The following is a 22,490-nucleotide window of genomic DNA, read 5'->3' as shown; positions in this document are numbered from 1 at the left end:
ATTAACGGTATTCAATATTGCCACTCCCCACCAACAACTACCCCAAACCTACTCAGACAGTATACACATTAACGGTATTCAATATTGCCACTCCCCACCAACAACTACCCCAAATCTATTCAGACAGTATGTACATTAATAGTATTCAATATTGTCGTCCCCAACAATAACTACTCCAAACCTACTCAGACAGTGGATATCCAGCCTGGTGCTATGATTTTCCTCCACGTAAACACAAAGTTGGAAATGACGTACTCGTCGGTGCAAAGAAAAAACACTTTTTCAACCATTTCAGCTTTTGACGAGAAGTGAGGACGCCACAGCTGACTGGTTAACAGTCAATCCGTACCGTACATAATTGTAAACACGACACTGTTAACGGTTTCAGAGATCATCCCCTCCTTCTTTAACCCACCCATGAAACGATCCCCGTAAATACGAACGAATCTCTCCGAATTTCAGACCACCAGAATACCACTGCTGCCAGCCACAGACACGACGACGTTCATCCGACCTCCCCAACAGTGGTACCAAAGACTCCCGCCACCCACGCAAATACAAATATCCACCGCCTCATCGGCAATGTGCACGTCGGTGCAGCCATTGCGCCCAACGACAATCACGCGTCATCCCCTACAGGTTCAGGAACGATCGATTAGTCTTACCGAAACGATAGCAACGTTTTGTTTATCCCGTGTACTGATCGAGAACCCAACAGGTGCAAGAGAGGTTCCTGCAGTCGAGCCCGATACCGATACCGGTTTATCAGCACCCGGTTGAAATGTACCACGAGACAGGCCAGAAAAGGAAGAACCAAGGCGCCGACTTCAAGAATCTGATACTGTTGACGAGGAACGCCATGAAGGCGCATCGGGGCCAATCGAAAGTCCCACAGCAGAAGAATTACGTTCTGGAAACGAGAAATCGAAACGCCAAGTCGGAATCCGAGGTGCTTCAATGGCTGGACAAGAGTTGCCCGTCGAAGCCCAACGAGGCCGCGGTCGACACCTTGGCCACGGAGTTGAGGAACGTCGAGCGGAGATGCGACAGAAAAACGTCCGGTTCCGCGAAGGAAAAGGACAATTCGAAGAACGTGGAACGTCCCAAGACGGAAGCTGGGACCTCCGTTCAAGGATCCTACCCGAAATCGGCTAGCGAGAGGGACAAGAACGAAGGTCGCAGCAAAAAGAGACTCTACAGGGACGTTCTAGCGAACAGCGCTGAGAACCAAGCTATGATGGAGAACGTATTCGAGAAAAGGTGCGAGCGAAGTATTCGTTTTCATCAACGAATGAAAAAACATCACCTTTCTTTTTTTTTTTTCTTTTTATTCATTTTTTTGCAAACAGAATCGAAGTAGGAGCGCTGGAAGTGGTAAAAAAAATTGTTTTGAAAGAAAATTCAATTTTCTTTTTTTAAATTTCTTGTTTCTTGCAAAAATTGAATTTTCTTTCAAAACAATTTTTTACCACTTTCAATGCTCCTAATTCGATTCTGTTTGCACATAACTGTCCGCAATCACTTAAATTTTAATGAAACAGAGTGATTTTTCTTCCCCATTTTTTCATGTTCCCCTTAAATATCGCCACTTTCTTTGTTTGACACGTTGACGATAACTTTCGTGAATATTTTTAACCGACTTCGAAAAGGAGGAAGTTACTCAATTCGACGTGTATAAATATATGTATATATATATATATTTTTTTTTTTTTTTTTTTTTTTTAAATACAAAGCTAGAATTTTGTTTGAGAAGGAAACTACGTAATCTAAGATTTCTCACAGGATTTGTTCATAGAACCTTATCGAAATACAGGAATCACGTCCGGATTTATTTTCTTTAACAGCTCATCTACCGACTGAACTTTTTATAAATTCACAGTCCTGACTTAGCGTTATAGTAATGTATGCGTGGTTGATACCAGGTACGACGAATTGGAACAACAGGCGATAGAGCAGTACAGAACTTCGGAGGAATCTCTGGCGCTTAAATACCAAGTACGCTATCACAGTTACGCTATACAGTAGCGCTATGCATTACTACACCGTCGCAATTAGTTGCTATCTTCTCTGTTTTATCGAGAAACCCTTGATTCTACGTCCAAATTACTTTATCGAATGGTATTCGTATAGTTTGTTTACGCTTACGCAAGTTTTAAACGACGACTGAAACTTCTCTCGATTTTATGCGAACTACATCGTACATTTAATTTTATTAATCAGGAGCTCGAACGTCAGGCGATGGAACAATACGGATGTTGCGGAAACGCGACGGAGGAAGGGTCGACGTCGCAGACGTCGGCTGATCAGGAAGAAATCAGCGACACCTCCGCGAAAACTATCAAAGACACCAACTGTTCGGACGGGCGAAAGTGTTCAGGTTTTGGACGCTGCAGTCCCGTGAATTCGAACGAGAAAGATACTTTTCCGCGAGATAAGTTCGCGCAGACCGAAAATAAAAGCGAAACGGACGCGATAGATAATCGACCGAGCGTCCTTTCGACTACGGCCTCCCAAAAAGTGTATCACGAATCGAAAAACACGTCTAAGGGTGCATCAGGTGATAAAATCGACGAGAATGGTAAATATAACGAGTCTACGGGTCTATACAGGATTCCAGTCGCGCATACGCGTCGAAAAAAGCTGAGCGCGCAGTGCCGTAACTATAGGAAACAATTTATCATTCCACAGCCAGAACCAGGAGAACCGTTTTTTTTTTCTAGTTATAGAAAATGTGTTTTGTCTGTAAAATTATTTCAACCAGTATCCCTACGTCATAATTTATCCGCACAATTAATTAACAATTTTCATTTGTAATTCTATTTTTCTTCGGGGCGACTAAGATACTGTATTGGCGCTAAAACCAGTGCGCATGCGCGACTGGGAGCTTAATCTGCCATCGCACATGGCTGAGCGCGCGCTATTAAAAAATAGTTCGAAAACGAAGCACCATCCGACATTTTTATTATACAAAGAAAATTGTGGTTCAGAACCGTCTCGATTACCCCGGTTCTTACACTAATTCCGGGACACCCTGTGTATACGTGCAGAAATTAATTCTGTGCCTTTACGTTCGATCGTTTACAACTATAACATCTTAAATATTAGGTTGTCCCAAAAATTTGCTTTCGTTTTATTAATAGGTAATACATACACGATATTTTATGTTTTTTCTTACATTGCTGAATTGTGTACGATTCATTTTGCTCAATTACAGTTACAAAATCAATATCTAAGAAATTATATTGTCTACTTATATAAACACTGCCGCACAAAATAATTGAGTGCAACTCGCGAAAGAAACTTTTGGGAGACCTAATAAATCGTTCGAAATTTCAGTCCGAGGATCGTCGAAAAGGCCTCTGATACTGGTGTCACCCTACGAGAAACGATCAGAGGCCAGATTAACGAGAACAACGGACCTAGAGGAATTTTATTGTATCGCGCAGACGAATAAAAATATCTTCGATTATTATAACGATACGAAAATCGGCAAGTTGGGTGGCGGCGACGAGAACATAACTATCATTCAGTCGCCCAGAACGGAAGGTAGGAACAAAACGATACGAATAGGAGCTTGGATGATTAACTCCTTGTTTTTTTTTTTTTTTTGCTAATAGTTTGGCTCTCCGGATTTTGGACTACTTAAGGACTCGAGGAAAGAGTGTAAACCTTGGAACAAGCAATGAAAGTGTAACGCATCGAAGAAAACAACTACGGTACATGGATTCATGTATTTTATTAATACATGTATTTTGTTAATAAATGCTTCAATACTGTGTCATTTATATACATACATATTCTTTTAATAAAAATGACTTGACAGTTGTCGTTGCAGAGCATTCCAACATACGTTAGCGCACACACACATATGCGTTACACGTACACGTTTCGATACGAAAATGTGTTTCGTTACGTTTGTTCGTTAATAATTTGTAAAGCTGCAAAAATACCTATGCTATGTATTACAATTACGATGCACCAGAAAATTATCACTATAATCCTATATGCACTATAATCCTTAACAGCTGCTCGTATAAAACTTGTCGCTATTGTTCGAGACGTATATCGACGATGAATCCAACGTGAATATAGTGATCAAATGAAATATAGCCTCTTCAGTCTTTAGTCAAATACTTTTTGTATATCTGAGAATTTGTTCTAAGTTCTAAACGAAGATAATTAATCGTATTATCTTAGGAAGAGATGTATTATTAATTTGTAAACATTTCGTTTAAATAAAAATACGGATATAAAACGATTATCAAAATACTAAATATTCCTACAAAAGCCTTACGTTTGTTCGTTAGCTCCGATTATTTCCACTCGCACAATTGTACACACATCGAAAAAATTTTATCGATATTCGTGTTGACCTTTGCGTTATAGCAATAAAGAAATTGCATACACCCCGTATGCGAACCTTACTACGTTCGATATGCACATATTTTACCCCTGACTAATAGTTCTTTTCAGTATTATACTTAGCTTCTCGTAGATTACGAACTTACTTTGCAACCAGCACACTCGTCATACCAGGATAATTTGCGAAGAGTTATCATAATTTGAGATCATAACTAATATTATATAGGTACTCGAAACTATATCTTAAAAGCAAATATATTATCCGAAGCAATAATAATCTGTACCACCATGGCGTTTATCGTTTCAGGAACTAAAATTGTATAAACACGTTTTAACGCAATCTTATAAGAACGATTGTAGTACCAGGTTTAATTAAACTTAATTATATAGAGCAGAGTCTAATATATCTACCAGTTATCGAGGAATTCGAAACCAGTCTTTGGTATAGTTCTCTCCTCCTCCTCCTGATTTAGTTGAGAAAATTGGAAACTACTGTAAGAACTAGGCGTTTCTAACAATGCGGTCGACTCGTTGATATCGCTTGATTTCGTGCGCGACATAACAACTAACGTATTCGATTGACTTTTATCGGTATCCGAATCTCTTTCCCTAACTAAGCTCTCCATATCGTCAGCTAGAGTGTTTTGTAGCTTCAACAACGACGTTTTATTCATTAACTTGGCAAATATACTTTCAGAGTGATCGTCGGCGTTACCTTTCAACAAGTTGCTGCATTGTTCACCTTCAAACATGCTACTCGAAAAACAATCGGATTGGAAACGACCAACTTGGTGAGACGAAGCGTAAGGATCGCCTAGCGAATTTCCATTGTTTCTCTGTGATTTTGCTGGGCTTGAGAAATGCGGTGATTCTCCAAACTGAGCTCTTATTAATTTTACTTTCACATCTTCGTTCGAATCAATTATGCTGAGATTCATTTGGGACTGAGTCATAAATGAAAATGGAGCTGAATGTTCATCTCTCCAGCGTAAAGTCTGTAATATCACGTAATCTTTCATATATTTGTATATATGTTAATATATATAATTAAAATCAAATAAAATATAAATAAAATTAGTAATGTACTCACAGAACCAGTCTCGTCGATGACGTACTTCATGCCAGTCTGAATACGCAGCTTTGGATACCATTCTGGAAGCTCCTTGGTAAGCTCTACTTTCTTTAAGGTGTACTTCAACGCTACCTCTGGTTGAATTATAGTCTCGTTGATCGCTTGATTCCGCTCTGCTGTGCTCAACGTGTTCCACAGTCCCTCGTATGCTTCCTTTGTGGCAGTGATGTCTTCCCCTATTCTTTGCGCCAAAGGGTTTATACTGTAGAAATATTGTTCAGCCCTCGAGCTCAAGGTAGCACTCATACCGAAAGCTTCAAACTAATACGACTAAGGTATCTGCAATCATAAAAGAATAACATTAGTGACACCAATCTGGAAATAACAATGAATAGAATACGAGAAATATCATAAAATTGATGATGAGATAGTTCCTAATAAAGGTTACAATACCACGCAGAAACGTCTAATTATGAACAGATACGAGGACAGTCGAGCACTTAAGAGCCAAAATGCTCAATTACGAGAATTATAGACAGCATGAAATTAGACAATAGGAACGTCAGTGAAAATATATTCCACGCAATGTCCACAAGTCGGTTGACAGGCTGACATAGGCTGCCAGGACGCCCATAATTATGTTGGCGCGTGCGTAAATTTAAACCTACCATACTTTCACGCAAACATTTTTCATTCGTTTACAAAAACCCTCGAGTAACTTTAACAAAACGAAAATACTACAAATGATCGACTCGCGCGATAAATAAATATCTTATACTGCGAATACTCGATTCCCAAGAACGTAACGAACGCATAATGGTTACGCTTGGGTGGAAAAGAAAATTTGGAATTTTTCGACGACTATGGAAATGTTGGACAGAAATGTTGTTACACTGACGCTCGTAACAACAAAAACCGAAGTGAATATAAACTATGAGCTATTAAAATATCGTTATAGAATATATGTGAGTAATAGAAGTGATCGTGAACGAATAAAATTGAAACAGTCGGCTATATGTATACATGTATAGCTATCCATTGCGTTCAATCGGAAAATGAAACGTAATATATCGCTAATAGAAGTAAGTTCTTTGCAGAATATTCAATATACGACGATTAATAGGTAACGATAATGGATATATGAAATGATAAAGCTAATCTTAGTAATAGAAAAAAGTTATAATTACGTTCATCAAAGTAGAGTTCTGAAGAGCACCCATTTCAAGACATCCCGCGTCGAGCCAATAGATACCGGAAGTGGAAAACTTAAGTTTCTAGCGAAGCCAAGTCAAAATAGAGATTAAAATATAATTCATTCTTTTTTTAATAGACAATATTAATTTGGATAATGATAATGTCAATGTTAAAATACCTTTTTTATTAAAACAGGTAGTTTGATCTCGAAGTTGAAAAGATGTTTACCAAATTTTATTGTGATGTATTCACGTCTTTGAATTCAAGCGGGAGAAGCTTAGACGTGAAATGAACATTCTAGAAATGTAATTTTCAATTTTGGTATTGTTAAGTAAATACAAAAATATCGAACACTCGGAGAATAAACATCAATTATAAAAATGTCTTTTATATTTAATAAAATACACTTGAAATTTATGCAAAATTAAAATTTATTATTAAAAGTAAGATCAACAGATAACGTAGTACATTTCGTATGGGTTAGTCCATTCCAGTTCTACACGAAGTATGAACAGAGAATAACCGTTAGTTAAAATGCAAGTAAAAGTTTAATTCGTTTGCTAACTAAAATTAACTTGGATAGGAACATGTATTTAATCGTATCAAAGATTTCAAGGACCCATTTTATTGTTTTTCTTTAAAGTTATTAAAACTAACTTTTCGGAAGTAACTAACAATCGACATAAAAGGATACCGTGTTAAAATATTCAATAATAGAGTTGTTTAAACGTATTATTTATACGTTAGACAATATAATGCCCTATTATTAGCTAGAAAACTAACTGAATGTCACTAAAATTATCGAATAAGTCAATGTTTTTTTTTTTATTATTATCATACAAATATATACACATCGTTATTTTAAATCAGTTCTTGCGCGTTTAGTAACCGTTTTCGTACTCCATAATTTAAACGGAACGGATTGCTTACTTTAAAATGTACACAGTACACAAAAAAAAAATGATAATTATTTACAGACAACAATGTTTCGACAGGAATGATAATAAATAAAGAACGCATGTGATATCATGAGAATTATACTTAACGGTGGCTGCTTTAAGTATCACTTACACAGTTATCGGTATTCTTTAGAAAGATATTTCAAGTATAAACGAGCGTATGTTTTAATCGTAATCTATTTTCTTTTTCTCTTCTTACAAAATATATTTACAACCGGTAGTGTATCTCGGCAATTTGTTGGTGAATTACGAAACGAAACTGTCAAATGAAAAAAATAATCAACTCTTTTTATCTTATAGCTGTATCTCTGTATTAACTCTGCGCGTTTTTATCATTTATAATTATATTCTTTCATTCGAAAAACGGACGTGATTTAGTAACACTGCGTAATAATATGATTATTTACAGTACAGACAAATCTTTTCAAGTATCCGGGATATATTATATCTTTTCTTCGTTTTTTCCTTAGTAAAACAAATCTATCGATTAGGTACGTTAGTAACTCTCACTGCGGTATGTGTATTTGCATGTATACGTTTAGCGTTCTCGTTTAAAGGAATCATGATTTCGTATAAGTAAAACAAATTAAATCTTTTGCAAGTCTGAAAGCATAAAAAAAGTTTCCATTCCTCTCGTGTATGATTAAAACTCTAATAGTTTTGTATATTTGCATATTTTCGTAAATCGAACGATACACGTATAACTTGTCGTACTTCAATGGAAATGTGGCACAACTTCTTGGAACAATTATTTACCTATGCAACGTGCGGTAAGTTTTTCTTTTTTTTTTATATATTCGATGTCTTTATTAAAAAAAAATATAGTAGCAGTGACGATGATTCACGCGCGTATCAAATCGCGTATTAAAAACTTCTTTTTATAATGATATATGACATGTCCACAAATTTATATATATATATATACATATATACATATATACATATATATACATATATATATATATATATATATGTATGTATACATAATAGATATATACTATCTTCTCACAATGATTGCATATCTCAAATCTTGTTCTATATTATTCTAAAATAACACGAACGCCTCTTTAACCCTCGTTACAAATACTGTATTGCTTTAAGACTATAATAAACTAATAATAGATATGTAAACTGAACGGAAAAAAAATACAAATATCAGAAGTAGCAAAAACAAAAAAGGTGAAAAAAAATTCGCATCGTCTAATTCAACTAAAAAAATAACCCGTCGCGATAAGCAGGCAATACAGCGATACTCGTACAAGGAAATCCTTGATAATGAAATGTATGAAGATGGTTAAAGGATTGCACGAAACGTAGGCCGAGTGTAGAATCGTCCACAGTTACCTGTTTGACAAATGTTTCAGAGGACCCAGACTTAGTATAGATGTAGCACCAAGTGCACCTAAATTAAAAGTATTAGGATTCCTTGCACCGTCAATCGTAATTATAGGCAATCCAAAGTAACCGCCTGTTTGAGCGCTAAGCTGCGCCAACGGTATATAGCTCTGTATACCGAGGTTTGATAAACGATTCAACACGTGAGGTGATTTCAAATCTACCACTGGCAATGCTAACTCTGCACCACCATTTTGTGCAACGGTATCAACTTCCTTGTGATACGCTTGTTTGTGCGTTATCAGCGCCTGAGCTGTCGGATATTGAGCAGGACAAAGATTGCACCTATCGAATAAAAAGTATCGCATATGAGTACCGTAATCGTCGCGCGTAAAGACATTTGGTTAACTTACTTGTGAAGTAATTTACTTGGCGCACGGTGCGTAGCCATGTGCTGCGTTAATAATTCTTGATTCTGAAAATTTTTGTCGCACACTTGACAAGTGAGCAACGCTCTGAAATGATAAACGTACACAGTTATAAATGTAAAACGATAACGACAGAGTTCTCTCTCTAATGTATCTTACCGCGGAGGTCTTCCACGTCTAACCATCGGTATTTGCGGCGGACCGTCCTGCGTTAAATCGACAGTAGGTGGTCTTGGTGGTCTTTCCACTTCGTTCACAGCTGTCTTGTTTTGTTTATTCTGAGGAACGGCGAACTGACTTTGTTCCTGTTGTTTTTTTTGCGAACTAGCTGGTATGATAGAAATAGCAGAATTCAGATTGAGCGCTGTAACATGTAAAGGCTGCTGTGAAGGCATAGTCCTCTGTTGCTGTGAAAGTATCTGCTGTTTGTTTTGTTCGCTTGTTTTATTTTTATTTGCTGCTGGAGTAACAGTAATACCTCTGGCTGCCAGTACATTAGCCACAGCCTTTGCATCAGACTTCTTGCCGCCAGTAGCTGATGTGTTCTGCACTTGAGCTGGAGCGGAACCTTTAGATTAGTAAAATATGCTTTTTTATTCCTGCCGTATACCTCTTCCGCAAATAGCCATTTAAATTTCTTTTTCACATTTTTCTCTGAACATGTTTAAATAAATGTACAAGCATAGATGAGTACATTCAAACGATTGTACTGCAATACGTAACTGAAATACATCTAGAGTACTAAGTATACGTATTCGGTCCTTAGAATAGGAAAATTAAAATAAAAAATAAATTTATAAAAAAAAAAATGAAACTAATTTTTAGAAGAGGTTCGAACGCATAAATAAATCAATACATAATGTGCGTAACAGGAAATATCTGAACAGGTTTTAAAATTACCTGGTTGCCGTACGCTAAGCGTTATAGAATCCGTAAGATGTATGGTAGAATCGTTTCTATTCGTCTGTTGAGGAGTAGCGCCTTGAACGTTTTGTATGACAGGCACGCCGTCGTTTGTTTTTTGTTGTGCAATGACATGACAATCTGCGTCTTCGTTTCTATCTGGCAACAAGACATCCATTCGTCGTTGTTTCATAGCAGAGTTACTTTGTTGCTGAACTTGCATCGGTTGTTGTATAGGACGTTTCATGCGTTGGCGCGGAGATGGTCCAGTCTGCGGAATACGCGGTGCCCTATAAATACGTAGATGCAAATTAAACTGCTTAATAGTTTACCTAGAACGGAATTAATAATTCTATTGTATAAGCTGATACAGTGGCGCCTTTCCAACTGGTGCGTCTGCTTCTCGATTCATATCGCTTCCAATCGATGTAAAATAGTGCATCGCAACAACCGCAACAATGATGTACTGTTATGCCTACCAATAAACCATTGAAGTGTCATCTTGCCGTGATCAGCGATAAGATTCTCATTCACGGATGCTCCTCGAGGAAATGCTTCCTCGCGACCGCTACAACTAGATACTTCCTCTGTATACTTAAATTTGACTGTATCGCGTGTGTTGTCACTCTATTAATTAAATCTAATTGTGCGATTGGAATAGACGGCATAACAGTACTTGGTGCGTTTGCTTATAGAATTACTAGTTCTTCGATAGTTATACATATAGAGAGGTGCCACTGTAGTACATATTTTTCTTTGTAAATACTCTAAATATATTTTTGAATAATAATGGTACTTGCCGACTACTTTGTGCAACAGTAGGATATCTTCCGCGCGACATTTGTTGAGACAATTGGGGATGCATTTGCGGTGGTGCACTCATTTGAGGATACGGACCTGGTCCATACTGAGGATATAGATGTGCTATATGGGGAGGGTAATGCATCCCCTGTGGACCAGGAACTCTATACAGCGGTGGCCTTCCCGGTGGTTGTACAAAGTAATTTGGTCCAGGTATCATTGTATTAGCACCTGGCGGAAGACTTGGTGTCATTTGCGTTTGCGGAAGTGGCATACGTTGCACTTGTTGAGCCAATTGTTGAACGGGTGCGGGTAATTGTTCGAAATTAACAGGCGGTATTATTTGTTGTCCAGCGTTAGGTACTGTATTATACGTAGGAGAATTTGTTTGGTGCGGAGAAGTTAAAGGGGAATTCCTACTTATTTGCTGCGAAGTTGGCGTGTTTGGAGATTCCATTGATACCGCGTGAGGAGAATGCGTATTTAAGTGAGGCGATGCCTGACTCAAATGAGGTGAATTTTGATTCAAATGAGGTGAATTTGTATTTAGATGAGGAGATAACTGACTCACGCTCGGTGAAAGAGGAGTTCCATGCATTTGAGCTTTATGCATAGAAACTTCCAATGGCGAATGAAAAATAAGATTTATACATTCGGAAACATTGCACTGATAATGGCCAGCTTTGCTTCGATGCTCGTCTAGATGAGCGATATCTTTAAATTTCTCGTTACAGACGCGGCAGGTACTAACAGTTTCTGCCAACTTTTCAAGCGAAACATATTCCGTTTCCGATGGTAAATTATTTGCTAATGTATCATTTTGATTATGTCGTTGATGATCGATCAAGTTTTGTAAGAGAGATCCCGCGCTCTCGATATTATTGTCGCTCCTATGTTCAGGCTGTTCTTCGTTTTCTTTAGAAATTGCATTGTTCTTGTTGGACAAATTGGTAGATAATTGGTTCCAATTGAAGCCTGTTGTCCCCTCGGTTGATTCTTCAGGCTTATCTGCATTTTCACATACCGTTGTACTATCTACCGCGTGATTTGAAAATGTAGAAGACTTTGAAATAATACTAATAGCTGGATTCTCTTCTAAATCGTGTATCATGTTGGAGTCAGGTTCTGCCTCATCATCTTCTTCGATTCCGGAATTGTCAATTAATTGACTCATAGATCTAGATCTGAAAAGTTAAGCGATAAATTATGGTAACTAATATTTTACTAAGGAATCGCTTCGTTACGCGATATTACCCTGACTGTTCACCGAGCTTCTTTAGGTTTTCAATTGTTTCTCGACATGTTGCTTCCAATGCATCTGACTCTTCGTGATCTTCCGTTTCGGAAAGTCTTTTATCTGAATTATCATATTGGTCTGTACCTTGCAGATCATCGACATTTTGATCTTCTTTTTCAGATGGATTTGCCATGTCACTCCCTACACCTGAATCACCTTCATTTGCATCTATGGATGGTCTGTCATTATCTTCCAATGGATTATGATCATCGGTATTAAATTTAATGTTCCCATATTCATCCTATTAGCAATACTCTTTGTAAAATAATACCAAAAATATTTCTCGTATCGATTAACAAGACATACCTGTTGTTCTACCATCACGTTTTCAAATGGTTGATCAGCCGAGTTTCCTGAATCATTCTCCTGTCTTTGATCATTTTCTTTTGCCCCAGCCACGTCTCCTTGATGATAATTCTCCGTACCCAGATTAATATTGCTATTTACAACAGTAAAATCTTCCGATTCCGATGACTTTTTAAACTTAAGCTTAAGAGAATCAGAAAAATTCTGCTTCTTTAACGTTAATTTCAGAGAACCCCTCTTCTCAGGATCTAGCCAATACGTGTTACTATGCTTCTTCTTTATAGCTTTTAAATTTGTAATCCTTCTCAGAACTACGCGTGCTCTTCCTAAATGAGTATGTATATGAGAACGTAGTTGTTTCTTTGATACAAACTGTTCACCACAAATTTCACAATTCAACAATGAAGATGGTGCAGTGAATATTGAATTTTGATCATCTATTTGTTCATCTGAAATAAAATATACCTAAGAAATTACAATAAAACTATGCTGTATCAACTGTATTGTCACAACATGCTAGCATTGTTGTATAAAATTTATTTAAAAACAAAGAGGTATCGTAAAGACGGGACATCTAACCACCTTCTCGAGTGAAAATTTCCGAAAGAACGTCGACTTGGTAATTTGCCGCGCTTTCGTATCTTCTATAAAATCGATTAAACTAATATAATCGTCCGTAAACTCGTGTCAAAATTACACATCGATAACATCCATACACATTTCTTATTTCGAAGGTTCGCACAGTGTATCAACGCGCGTTCCCCGTGTTACAACGGATGTAAACAATCGATGCCAATGTATATGCAGCAACAGCGAGTTCATGCAAAATGGTTGTAGCAGTAGACAAGCTAGCGCAAGCGAGATAATTGCCCGTAGTTTTGCCGAGAATTGAAAACCGGACTCTCCAATCGATATTACCTAAAGAACGAATAGCATTGGCTCATTTCATATTTCCACGAAATTCCCGCCGTAATGTAGCTCGTATCAAAACATATTTCACGCGATAGCATTGCAAACGTCCATAAGCTGTCTTTTATCGGTCGTAAACGATCGTGTTAACTCATATAGATTATATTTAAACCGAGAGACCAGTGAAATATTGGTGTTTGAGAACTCGGAAAAAAAAGTAAGAAAATATTTTTCGTAACACGGTTAAACTCGATATTGCTTGATTTTGCTAAGAGAAGGACATAAATCGAGATTTCATTGGAACTAAATAAAAACGTAAGTTGATTGTGTCACACTCAATATCAATGCACTAATAACAGTTGCAAATTTTTGTATTGTCAGTCATCAAAGGTATCCTAACCTTTCAACAGTTATAATACATACATTAATAATCATAATACATAATACGAATGCATATAAAAATATAAAGAAACAAATATAAACAGTCGTACTACAATGTATACATAAATATGAATAAATATTTATTCCAATTACGTACTTCAATTCATCTTCCTGAATGTTATTTTCTGTATACAAGTTGTGCGATAAAACTTATTTCTTAAAATGAAACATAAACCGCTAAGCATGCACTTCAGTGTTTCAGCGATATATCAGTCTCGACAAGTATACAAGTTTTCCTTAAATCTCAAGGAAGTAATTCGTAAAAATTACACTAAACTTTAATACCACTTGTTATGAGTGTTACATCGTTTGATTTTTGTGTATAATTTATATAATTGTATACTGCGACCGATATCTTGGAAAAGAACATACCAAATTTTTGTAAATCGTCCACTTTTGTATCGTCCTTACAAATATTCCTTTGATCGGTAAATCTAAATTCCTCAATGTCTTGATCCAATGGATTGTTCATTTCCAATCTATAAATAAAGTTAATGTTTACTTTCTGTTATGATACTTTGTAAATACTGTGTAGGATCTGTTTACTAATAACAGCATTAATATTGTCGTTTGTATTAATTCATGTCATACTTACAGGCATTGTTATCAACAATGCAAATTATCACAAGGTCATCAACAAGAGTTTATCTTGATATGAACGAACGTTCACTGCAAACGCGGTGTAAATGTTTACCAACACACATACAGTAATCTATGTAGCAATTAACAATTCACATGTTCATCACAATTACGATAGGTTTCACTGAGAAAAATCGTTGGAATTCCGTAGAACTGAACAGTGGTAAGACGTACTACCACGTTCGAACGTATCAATTAGCGTTTGTTAATGTTTACGATTGATGGTAAGGTGTTAAATGGAAATAAGGTCGATTAAACAATCGCGAAGTAAACTTTCAACATGCGTCAAACTTCGTTACGTTAACTAGGTAAGGTGAAACCATGAAATTTACTTTCGATGATCGGTGATTACCGTGACACGATGTCAGTGTACATTTATTGTTTACATGTGAAAAAAAAATGTATCGAAGTCACGGTCTCATTCGGCTCATATGAAATTAGAGAATGAGAAGAAACATATACATTCTTCTGTCGTTATTCGTACGCTGATTTTTCTCCCGGGTTTCTTGCATTATGAATTAAGTATGGCTGCCAATTGTTATGGCATGATCACTGCGCTGTTTATGGCACGTTTGTTGTAGCGACATTCAACGAATATAAAATCGGCGCGTCAACTGCGATGCCTACCGTACCCAATCTGAACTTATTATTAGTACGTGTTATATCGAGCCGCCAATATGGCGGCGCCGCGATGAAACCCGCGCGTCGGACAGGATAATCAACTCAGTGTGAATTCGTGCCGAACTGTTGAGGCGCGTTCAGCGACGGTTCAGTGTTCAGATGCGTTGTTTTGTAAGGACGCGCGCGCGCGCACGCGAGGTAGCGTGCGCCGATCGCTGCAAACGCTGGGGCTTCCCTCTCCTCTCCTCTCCTCTCCTCTACTCTCGTCTCCTCTCCTCTCCTCTCCTCTCCTCTCCTCTCTTCTGTTCCTGTCGTTCCGTTTCTTCGTATCTAACTTCTCCGCTGCACTACCGTCACCACCATTATCCACTTCCTCTCTCCCCCCCCTTTCTCCTCTCTTTTGCGTTGTCTTTCTCGAAATCTTTACCTCCACCGGTGCATGTCCTTTATCAAAGATCGAAGGGTTCACTTTGGCTGCATGCCCCTAGTTATACAGGATGTATACGGTGAGCGTTATGACGCCATCACGTATGCCCTTCGAGCTAAATCCAACAAATACAAAAGGGTCGTACAACGAGATGTGCGCTGAAGCTCGAGGAGGAGGGGGAAGTAGAGAAGGAGCCCCAATTGAAATTAAGTCAACCTAACGTGCACTCAAGTATGAGTAGGGAACCAATCCGCTCATACCAAGTACTGCCGACGCAGGCGCAGCTCGAACGTTGCCGTGAAATTCTCTCCTCTCTCTCGCTCCTCATCTCGTTCCATTCTTCCTTCCATTTCGTACTAAACGAGCATCTCTTTTTCCCTCTCTGCCCACCAACCAATACTCTTATTTTCTTTTTCATTGTTCCTCGCCTTCTCCAACTATCGCTTCACGTTTTTCCTCCCGTACTCTCTTTTCTATCCCTCCAATGTTCCACGAAGTCTCGCAGTTCGTACAATTCTTCGACAGAACCGTCAACGTTAACTATCCAATTGCCACCTGTCATCCATTGCACCTAAATGCCGTTGCAGCTGCGACGATTTACATCCATAATTCGTGACGGTTTTTCCGGTTCCACAAATCATGGCGGTGCTACATAATTCTCCTCCCAACTCTACGATTAAATTATCCGTACGTCTAGATATATTATCCAAAACGTTGTTTTACGTCTACTCGAAATACCAACGATAGAATACCGTGAAGATACGTTTTACGACTATACGAAGATTCGTTTCATTTAAAATTATTTATTATTCTATTCAAATTGAACTATAAATTATGCAACGCAATACTGTAAATAGCGTTGCATATTTTATACTTTCAGATTCGATATGTTTCATATTGTATTCAAATTGTACTATAAATAATGCAGCACAACGTTGCAAATACGACTTTTTCATGGTTGCGTGCTACATTTCATGAAAAGAGAGAAGTAATTAAGGCTTAACGTCGATGTAGTGGTGACCAAGCTTTCGGAACGCAAGCTTTTTCCATGGTAAAGCGTACACCAAACCCGTACACCTGAAATAACCGGTTTAAAACGTACATGAACAAGGCGTGACAAGAATGGTTGGAGGCCAGTGAGAACGAATATAGTAGGGGAACTTAACGGAACACGTCGGAAACGGCCGAATCTGGCATCTATTGATCGTAACAGGTTCTGTGCTATATTTTGTGAAGATACTCAAACAACCCATACTTGGAATTCTATATTTAATTCAAGCAAAATTCCGCATCCATTCTTACATTGTATTAAGGCGAAAATCATAATACCGTACTTCGTGTACGTCCATATTCTTTGAATTTATTCCTTGCTTTCTCTTCGCAAATATTTATTTAATATATCTTTACATGCATGAAATAATATACCGAATTGAACATTTTACTCGTAAATGTTTAGTTTCATATACATTGCTGTTTATTCATCTCTGTACACTTGAAGATCAATACAAAAAAAAAGAGAACGCTCGTAATGGAAGTTTACTTCTGACTATTTCTGTTGCTTCGTTTACGGCGAATAAAGCTCAAGCAAGCAATTGAATATCCGAATATATATGTGTACATGCATGTATATATATATATATATACATATATACATATATACATATATATATATATATACATATTTATATATATATATACATACACATAATATATATACATATTTGTATGTATATATATATTCAGTTGACATTCTCATTCCACGGAGTACTTGACTATTGATTTCATCCCTACCATGGTTTCCTCGTCCTTTGGTTGGTAACTCCTACTATTTAATGTGCGCAGTAGCTATGCGCAGAAAGGTAATCGTCTTTATGGAGTAGCGAGTTCATCACGATATAGTAGTAGTGATCTAACTTGATGCAAGGAGAAAGGGGATACTTGGATACGTACGTTGACCCAACATCCCTGACTACACCTCCCCCTCCACCGCCACTCCCCACAAATCTGGTTTCGTTGCGAGTTGCGCACAACTTTCTAAGCTCGAATCTCATCTGATGAGGTTCGTTCAAGTTATGCTCATTGCATGTCTAGTAGGGAGAGAAAAAGATAAAGGTTTCGATGGTGGATCTGGATACCAGAACTTAGCAAACTCGTTCGTTATCAACAAAACAACCGCGATTGCGAGCTGACGCATAGCACACCGAGTTGATCAGCAAAGCTCTCTGAAATGTTACTCATTTGAATTTCCGTAGCACAGGAATCGTTGATATCGCTAGATGCATTACTTAACCTAACCCTGCCGTGCACTTCAAAACTGAAAAACATGGTGGCAATGCAACACTTGGCAATACGGGAGATATATGTATACCTTCATCCACTCTGGTTTTATCGTACACCTTTACAAAAACTATTTCATTTGTACCTGTAATATTTTTATTTTATTTTTAATCGATGCAACTCAATTTGTAGAAGAACAGTGTACATGGTTGCATAGTCAAGAAATTCTTTTTCTTTAAAATGTTTCTTTATCGTAGTACTGACAGGTACATCGATATATTGACAGTTGACATATGAATGCATAAATTACTGATAACGTTTCTGAATAATAGTTTAAAGAAAGCGTAACTAGTCTCGAAATAATTGTAAATATGCTACTTCGTTAATATTATCTACTAAATTTTCTTGCACAGATAATTTGCAATCTGACCTCGTTTGTTGACCTCACCGGTTGCTAGGCACCAGTCATATTGTCAGAGGGAGGGAGTTAAGCTTTTAGCGATGTTGCCAAATTGTTTCACATCGAAAATACACGATTAAAATACAATACATTACCCCTTTTGATTGTTGAAACAAAAAACTGATTAATCTTATGTACAATTACAATAATATTAATGTAATTAACACTATTTATCTGCAACTTCCTTTGCTACGTATTTATTTCGTTTGAGTATGTAAAATGACTGCTTGTATAGGCAGAGTTTCAAAGTTTCAATTAAATGATACATAACCCAAAATTTACGAGTATACAGTGTATTTTAATTATACGAAACATTTACACCAGGTTATAGTAAGGTCAAATAATGACATTGTAATTAAGCAATTACTATTACTTGATTTATTTTGTAGGATAATATAATTTTGTATATAAAATTTGTATTCACCCTGTACTTACAACAAGAGAATTAATACTTTCGACCAAGTAACCGAATACAGTACGCATTGCAAATCAGTGCTGCCAACATGTAAAGAAAATACTACGGAAAGTGTTATACTTTTCATAAAACACAAATTAACAAATGTTTCTTAGAAAGTGTATGAGTTATTTACACGTTCATGATAGCTAAAAAGCGCAGTGTCACATACTAAGCTGCTATATTCCACTTTACTTGATTAAACTTATGTTTATATCGTGCTTGTTATGAACCTCTTAACGATACCCCATAATAATTACTAGTTCCAGATGTAATGTCATGTTGATAAAATAAGATAAAAAACTAATCTTGGTGATTTAAGAATAGAGGTTACTTTAACAATTCGTAAACACTTCTGATAGTACCATATAAAACGCCAATTATCTTGTATTGATGTTTGCAATTTGAGATCCTTTAACCTAATCGAATATTCACATTTGCATAAATAGTGAACTATCAGTGGGGAAAAATTGCCTTTTATTTACTGTTAAATACGTCTGTAGAGAACAGTTTTTATACGATCATGATAAGTGTAAAAACTTATATTTCATATATGATCTTAGAATAGTATTAATTGTGTTCCAAGTACTTTAATAAAGATAATATAATCCATAATCATGTTTGGTACTTTGCGTAATAAATTTCAAACAGTACAAGAAGGTATATCGGCTAGGTAAAGAATATACATGTTTATAGTTCTATTTGCCAATGTATGACAAACAAATAATAAATATATTTTAGTGCCAGTTGCTTCATAAAAATTGAAAATGTAATTAAAGGGAGTTTACCATATATTTTACATATAGATAACTTCCTTACTTTTAGTATTCGAGGATTAACTGTTACCGAGACCCCAAAACAGAAGAAATCTGTTAATATCCGTAATGTTAATTACGATGCGGGAGCTGATATTTTACATAGATATCAGTTACAGTGGAACGAGTTACACGAGCTCACAGAAGAAAATGCAGAGAGAGCCCAAATGGCAGATAAACTTATAGGATGTATTTATGAAAGACTCGAACAAGAGTGGAAAAGTATTACATGTTTAAATAGCACTTTAGCATACATTCCAAAAATTAACAATGCGATACAGGACCTGATGGATCAAATAGGTATCTTCGTATAAATTCAATTTATAAAGGAAGTTTAAAACTAAGTAATCATTTTTATTAATATCGAAGGAACATTACAAGAAACATTCGAAGAAGTAGAAGGTGCTATTTATCAATTAGAAGATCTAAATGAAATGTTGGATTTACAAAGTAGACAGTTGGATCACAGATTTCAATTAGCTTTATATGAAGAAAAGAAACTTGTGGAATTAAATATTGTAAAAGGTAAATTACATTATATTTGGGCTTAATTAATTAATTAATTAGTATAAGAAAAATGTTCAAGGTATATATTAATTTTAGCAAAGTTAGCCAATGAACACACCGAAAGAGTATCCCAATATGAACTCAAGCAACAGAAGATGATGAAAGAAAGACGAGAAACGTTTGAAGAAGTATTCAAAGAGCAACTCGAAGAATATAAAGCAACTGGCTCAATATCAAGTATAATTGAAAATATAAAAAGAAGAGTTTAATATCCTCTTAAATTCAATGTTATAAAATTTGTTGTTTTTCTTTTAGAGTTACCAGTAACACAACAAGGACCATCTTTGGATGACATAGTTTTAGATGTGGATTCAACGACATTTGATGAATTTTTAGAAAATTAAAATGTAACATTTTAGTTTTAAGTGTTTTATTCATAATGTAAATATTTTAAATAAAGAGATATATCAATTATTTTTTAAATTATAAAAGTAATATGTACAAATCATACAATAAGTAAGTAATAAATCTCATTCTCAGAAACAAATATTGATTACATGAATTATATGTACTGTGTGGTATTTCTTACAAATATCACCTATGCTAAATAGATTAAAAGTGAATAAATAATAATAATAAAAACGTTTATTTCACATTTTTTTTCAATAAAATACGATTAATATCTATATACGATTTTTTATTACATGAAAATCAAGAATACGGTTATATAAATACTACATAGATTCCTGCTGGCTGCATCTACAAATGTGGATAAAATTATGAAAAAAAGCATATAATAGTCGAAAAAGCATCAAATTCGCACGCAAACAAATTAGTTATTTATATACTTACATACTGTACATATTACATAATATCGTTTTCTAGGTTACGTTAGATTAGTGAATTTGAACGGATTTTCAGTACTCGTGCCGAAAAGCAAGAACAAGTGAAATTTACTCTAAAGTTCTAAACATAAGTATAAAGTATTTAAGGAACAATTAAAATAGATACGATATATTAAAACAATTGCTTATATATATATACTCGTACTGTTTACTACAGGTATAGTATTAAACTATTCTGAAAGGGTTGTAAGTGACATTTTGGCAGTGAACAGATTTTAATAATCGATTTGTATTATAAAAATATATTTTTTTCAGTATTTTTCAAAGGCTTCAAAGTTAAGGACTACTTTCATAAAAATGTTGCAACGATACAAAAACGTGAACTCTATCTTAAATAAGTTTCACAAGGGATTCGTAAATGTATGTATTGCTACTACATTAATTACAGGTGCACTTTTTTCCTATAAAGTATACGAATATATTCGATATATACGGCCCCTTCACAAAACAATGAAAATGAAAGCTGAAGAAGAATTACTATCTGAAGGAAAACCTTTACAACTCTCTTAAAATGACATATTAAAAAGTTTAAACTATAAATGAAAATGTAAACACATATATTATAATAGAATAATAATCGTAATAAAAAAATGCACAAGGTAATATCAGTCATTGACCATTGAGTTTTCTTAGGCTAAAATATATTTTCAAATATTACGATAGGTTGTAAGGAAATGTTATAATTCACAATTTTTTTTATAATTATACTTGGTACATAATTTAATACGCATAGTATATTTTTGTTGAATTTGTTTTATTTGAGAAGTCACAATTGTATACATCCCTTATCATAATGTTTTTCAAATGAGTATAAAAAGGTGTATCGTGAGATTATGCCCTGAGTGATTTTTAAATTCGACATAGAATAAGTGTGCTTTATATTATGTTATTGTAATTAGTGCATCTTTACCTAAATATATTCAGTAGACGATTTTTTAGTCATTTTTCTACTATAAACAAAATTTAAGTATGCTCGAATGAAGAATGTATTTGTGTCCATACATGTGCAGTACCTTTCTATTATAACCTGTACTTAAATTTTGAAACATATAAATCTTTATAATAATTGCCAATTTATACATTGTTGAATGCAGAATTAAATAAACCTATCTAATAAATGCTTAAGGAATAGATATATGTACATTGTTCGTAATCGTAAAGACCGCGTAATGATATAAATAACATGTCGGTATTCTTTCCTATTTTGTTGAACACTTTTCATTCTAAGACGTTCACGAGATATTACATAAGAGTAAAAGAAATGTCCTACTTCCTGCTCAATGTCACGTTTTATACAGATAATAGAAATATATTTCTTTTTGCGCTTACATTGAATAATTACTTAAAGCAAATCTCTATAAATGGAAGGATAACCTCT

General features: G+C 35.6%; 4 protein-coding genes and 1 long non-coding RNA gene across 9 annotated transcripts; 3 read left to right on the top strand and 2 right to left on the bottom strand.

The window, feature by feature from the left end:
* Positions 1–234: 234 nt before the first annotated feature.
* LOC128893303 (uncharacterized) lies at positions 235–3,741 on the top strand. Its single transcript, XM_054154162.1, has 6 exons — positions 235–639; positions 719–1,260; positions 1,923–1,995; positions 2,221–2,578; positions 3,337–3,546; positions 3,618–3,741. The coding sequence occupies exons 1-6, from the start codon at positions 583–585 to the stop codon at positions 3,644–3,646; spliced, it is 1,269 nt and encodes a 422-aa protein (XP_054010137.1). The 5' UTR covers positions 235–582; the 3' UTR covers positions 3,647–3,741.
* Positions 3,742–3,748: 7 nt separating this feature from the next.
* Positions 3,749–6,097, bottom strand: LOC128893304 (uncharacterized). Its single transcript, XM_054154163.1, has 4 exons — positions 5,888–6,097; positions 5,453–5,773; positions 4,774–5,357; positions 3,749–4,672 (listed from the first exon to the last, which is right to left on the bottom strand). Exons 2-4 carry the CDS (start codon positions 5,738–5,740, stop codon positions 4,666–4,668), a joined length of 879 nt encoding a protein of 292 aa, XP_054010138.1. The 5' UTR covers positions 5,741–5,773; positions 5,888–6,097; the 3' UTR covers positions 3,749–4,665.
* Positions 6,098–7,746: 1,649 nt separating this feature from the next.
* Positions 7,747–14,952, bottom strand: LOC128893301 (uncharacterized). 4 transcript variants are annotated; one of them, XM_054154160.1, is made up of 10 exons: positions 14,603–14,952; positions 14,380–14,486; positions 12,658–13,106; positions 12,309–12,592; positions 11,054–12,238; positions 10,251–10,543; positions 9,829–9,918; positions 9,510–9,714; positions 9,336–9,437; positions 7,747–9,267 (listed from the first exon to the last, which is right to left on the bottom strand). In XM_054154160.1, the coding sequence occupies exons 2-10, from the start codon at positions 14,477–14,479 to the stop codon at positions 8,928–8,930; spliced, it is 3,048 nt and encodes a 1,015-aa protein (XP_054010135.1). In that variant the 5' UTR covers positions 14,480–14,486; positions 14,603–14,952; the 3' UTR covers positions 7,747–8,927. The 4 variants fall into 4 exon arrangements, with proteins under 4 accessions (XP_054010135.1, XP_054010136.1, XP_054010133.1 ...); XM_054154161.1 differs by having other exon boundaries at positions 9,829–9,906; XM_054154158.1 differs by having other exon boundaries at positions 9,510–9,918.
* Positions 14,953–17,596: 2,644 nt separating this feature from the next.
* Positions 17,597–20,681, top strand: LOC128893305 (dysbindin protein homolog). 2 transcript variants are annotated; one of them, XM_054154165.1, is made up of 5 exons: positions 17,597–17,640; positions 19,711–20,000; positions 20,070–20,225; positions 20,304–20,444; positions 20,523–20,681. In XM_054154165.1, the coding sequence occupies exons 1-5, from the start codon at positions 17,612–17,614 to the stop codon at positions 20,609–20,611; spliced, it is 705 nt and encodes a 234-aa protein (XP_054010140.1). In that variant the 5' UTR covers positions 17,597–17,611; the 3' UTR covers positions 20,612–20,681. The 2 variants fall into 2 exon arrangements, with proteins under 2 accessions (XP_054010140.1, XP_054010139.1); XM_054154164.1 differs by lacking the exon at positions 17,597–17,640 and adding an exon at positions 18,985–19,558.
* Positions 20,682–21,099: 418 nt separating this feature from the next.
* LOC128893306 (uncharacterized) lies at positions 21,100–21,715 on the top strand. The gene is made up of 2 exons (XR_008461298.1): positions 21,100–21,269; positions 21,368–21,715. It is a non-coding gene; the product is annotated as an uncharacterized LOC128893306 (long non-coding RNA).
* Positions 21,716–22,490: the final 775 nt, after the last annotated feature.

The sequence above is a fragment of the Hylaeus anthracinus genome, unplaced genomic scaffold, assembly GCF_026225885.1.
Source record: "Hylaeus anthracinus isolate JK02 unplaced genomic scaffold, UHH_iyHylAnth1.0_haploid 27328, whole genome shotgun sequence".
In the NCBI taxonomy this organism is placed as follows: Eukaryota; Metazoa; Arthropoda; class Insecta; order Hymenoptera; family Colletidae; genus Hylaeus; species Hylaeus anthracinus.
The sequence above is the reverse complement of the archived record's forward strand: the minus strand, read 5'-3'. Positions and strand labels throughout refer to the sequence as shown.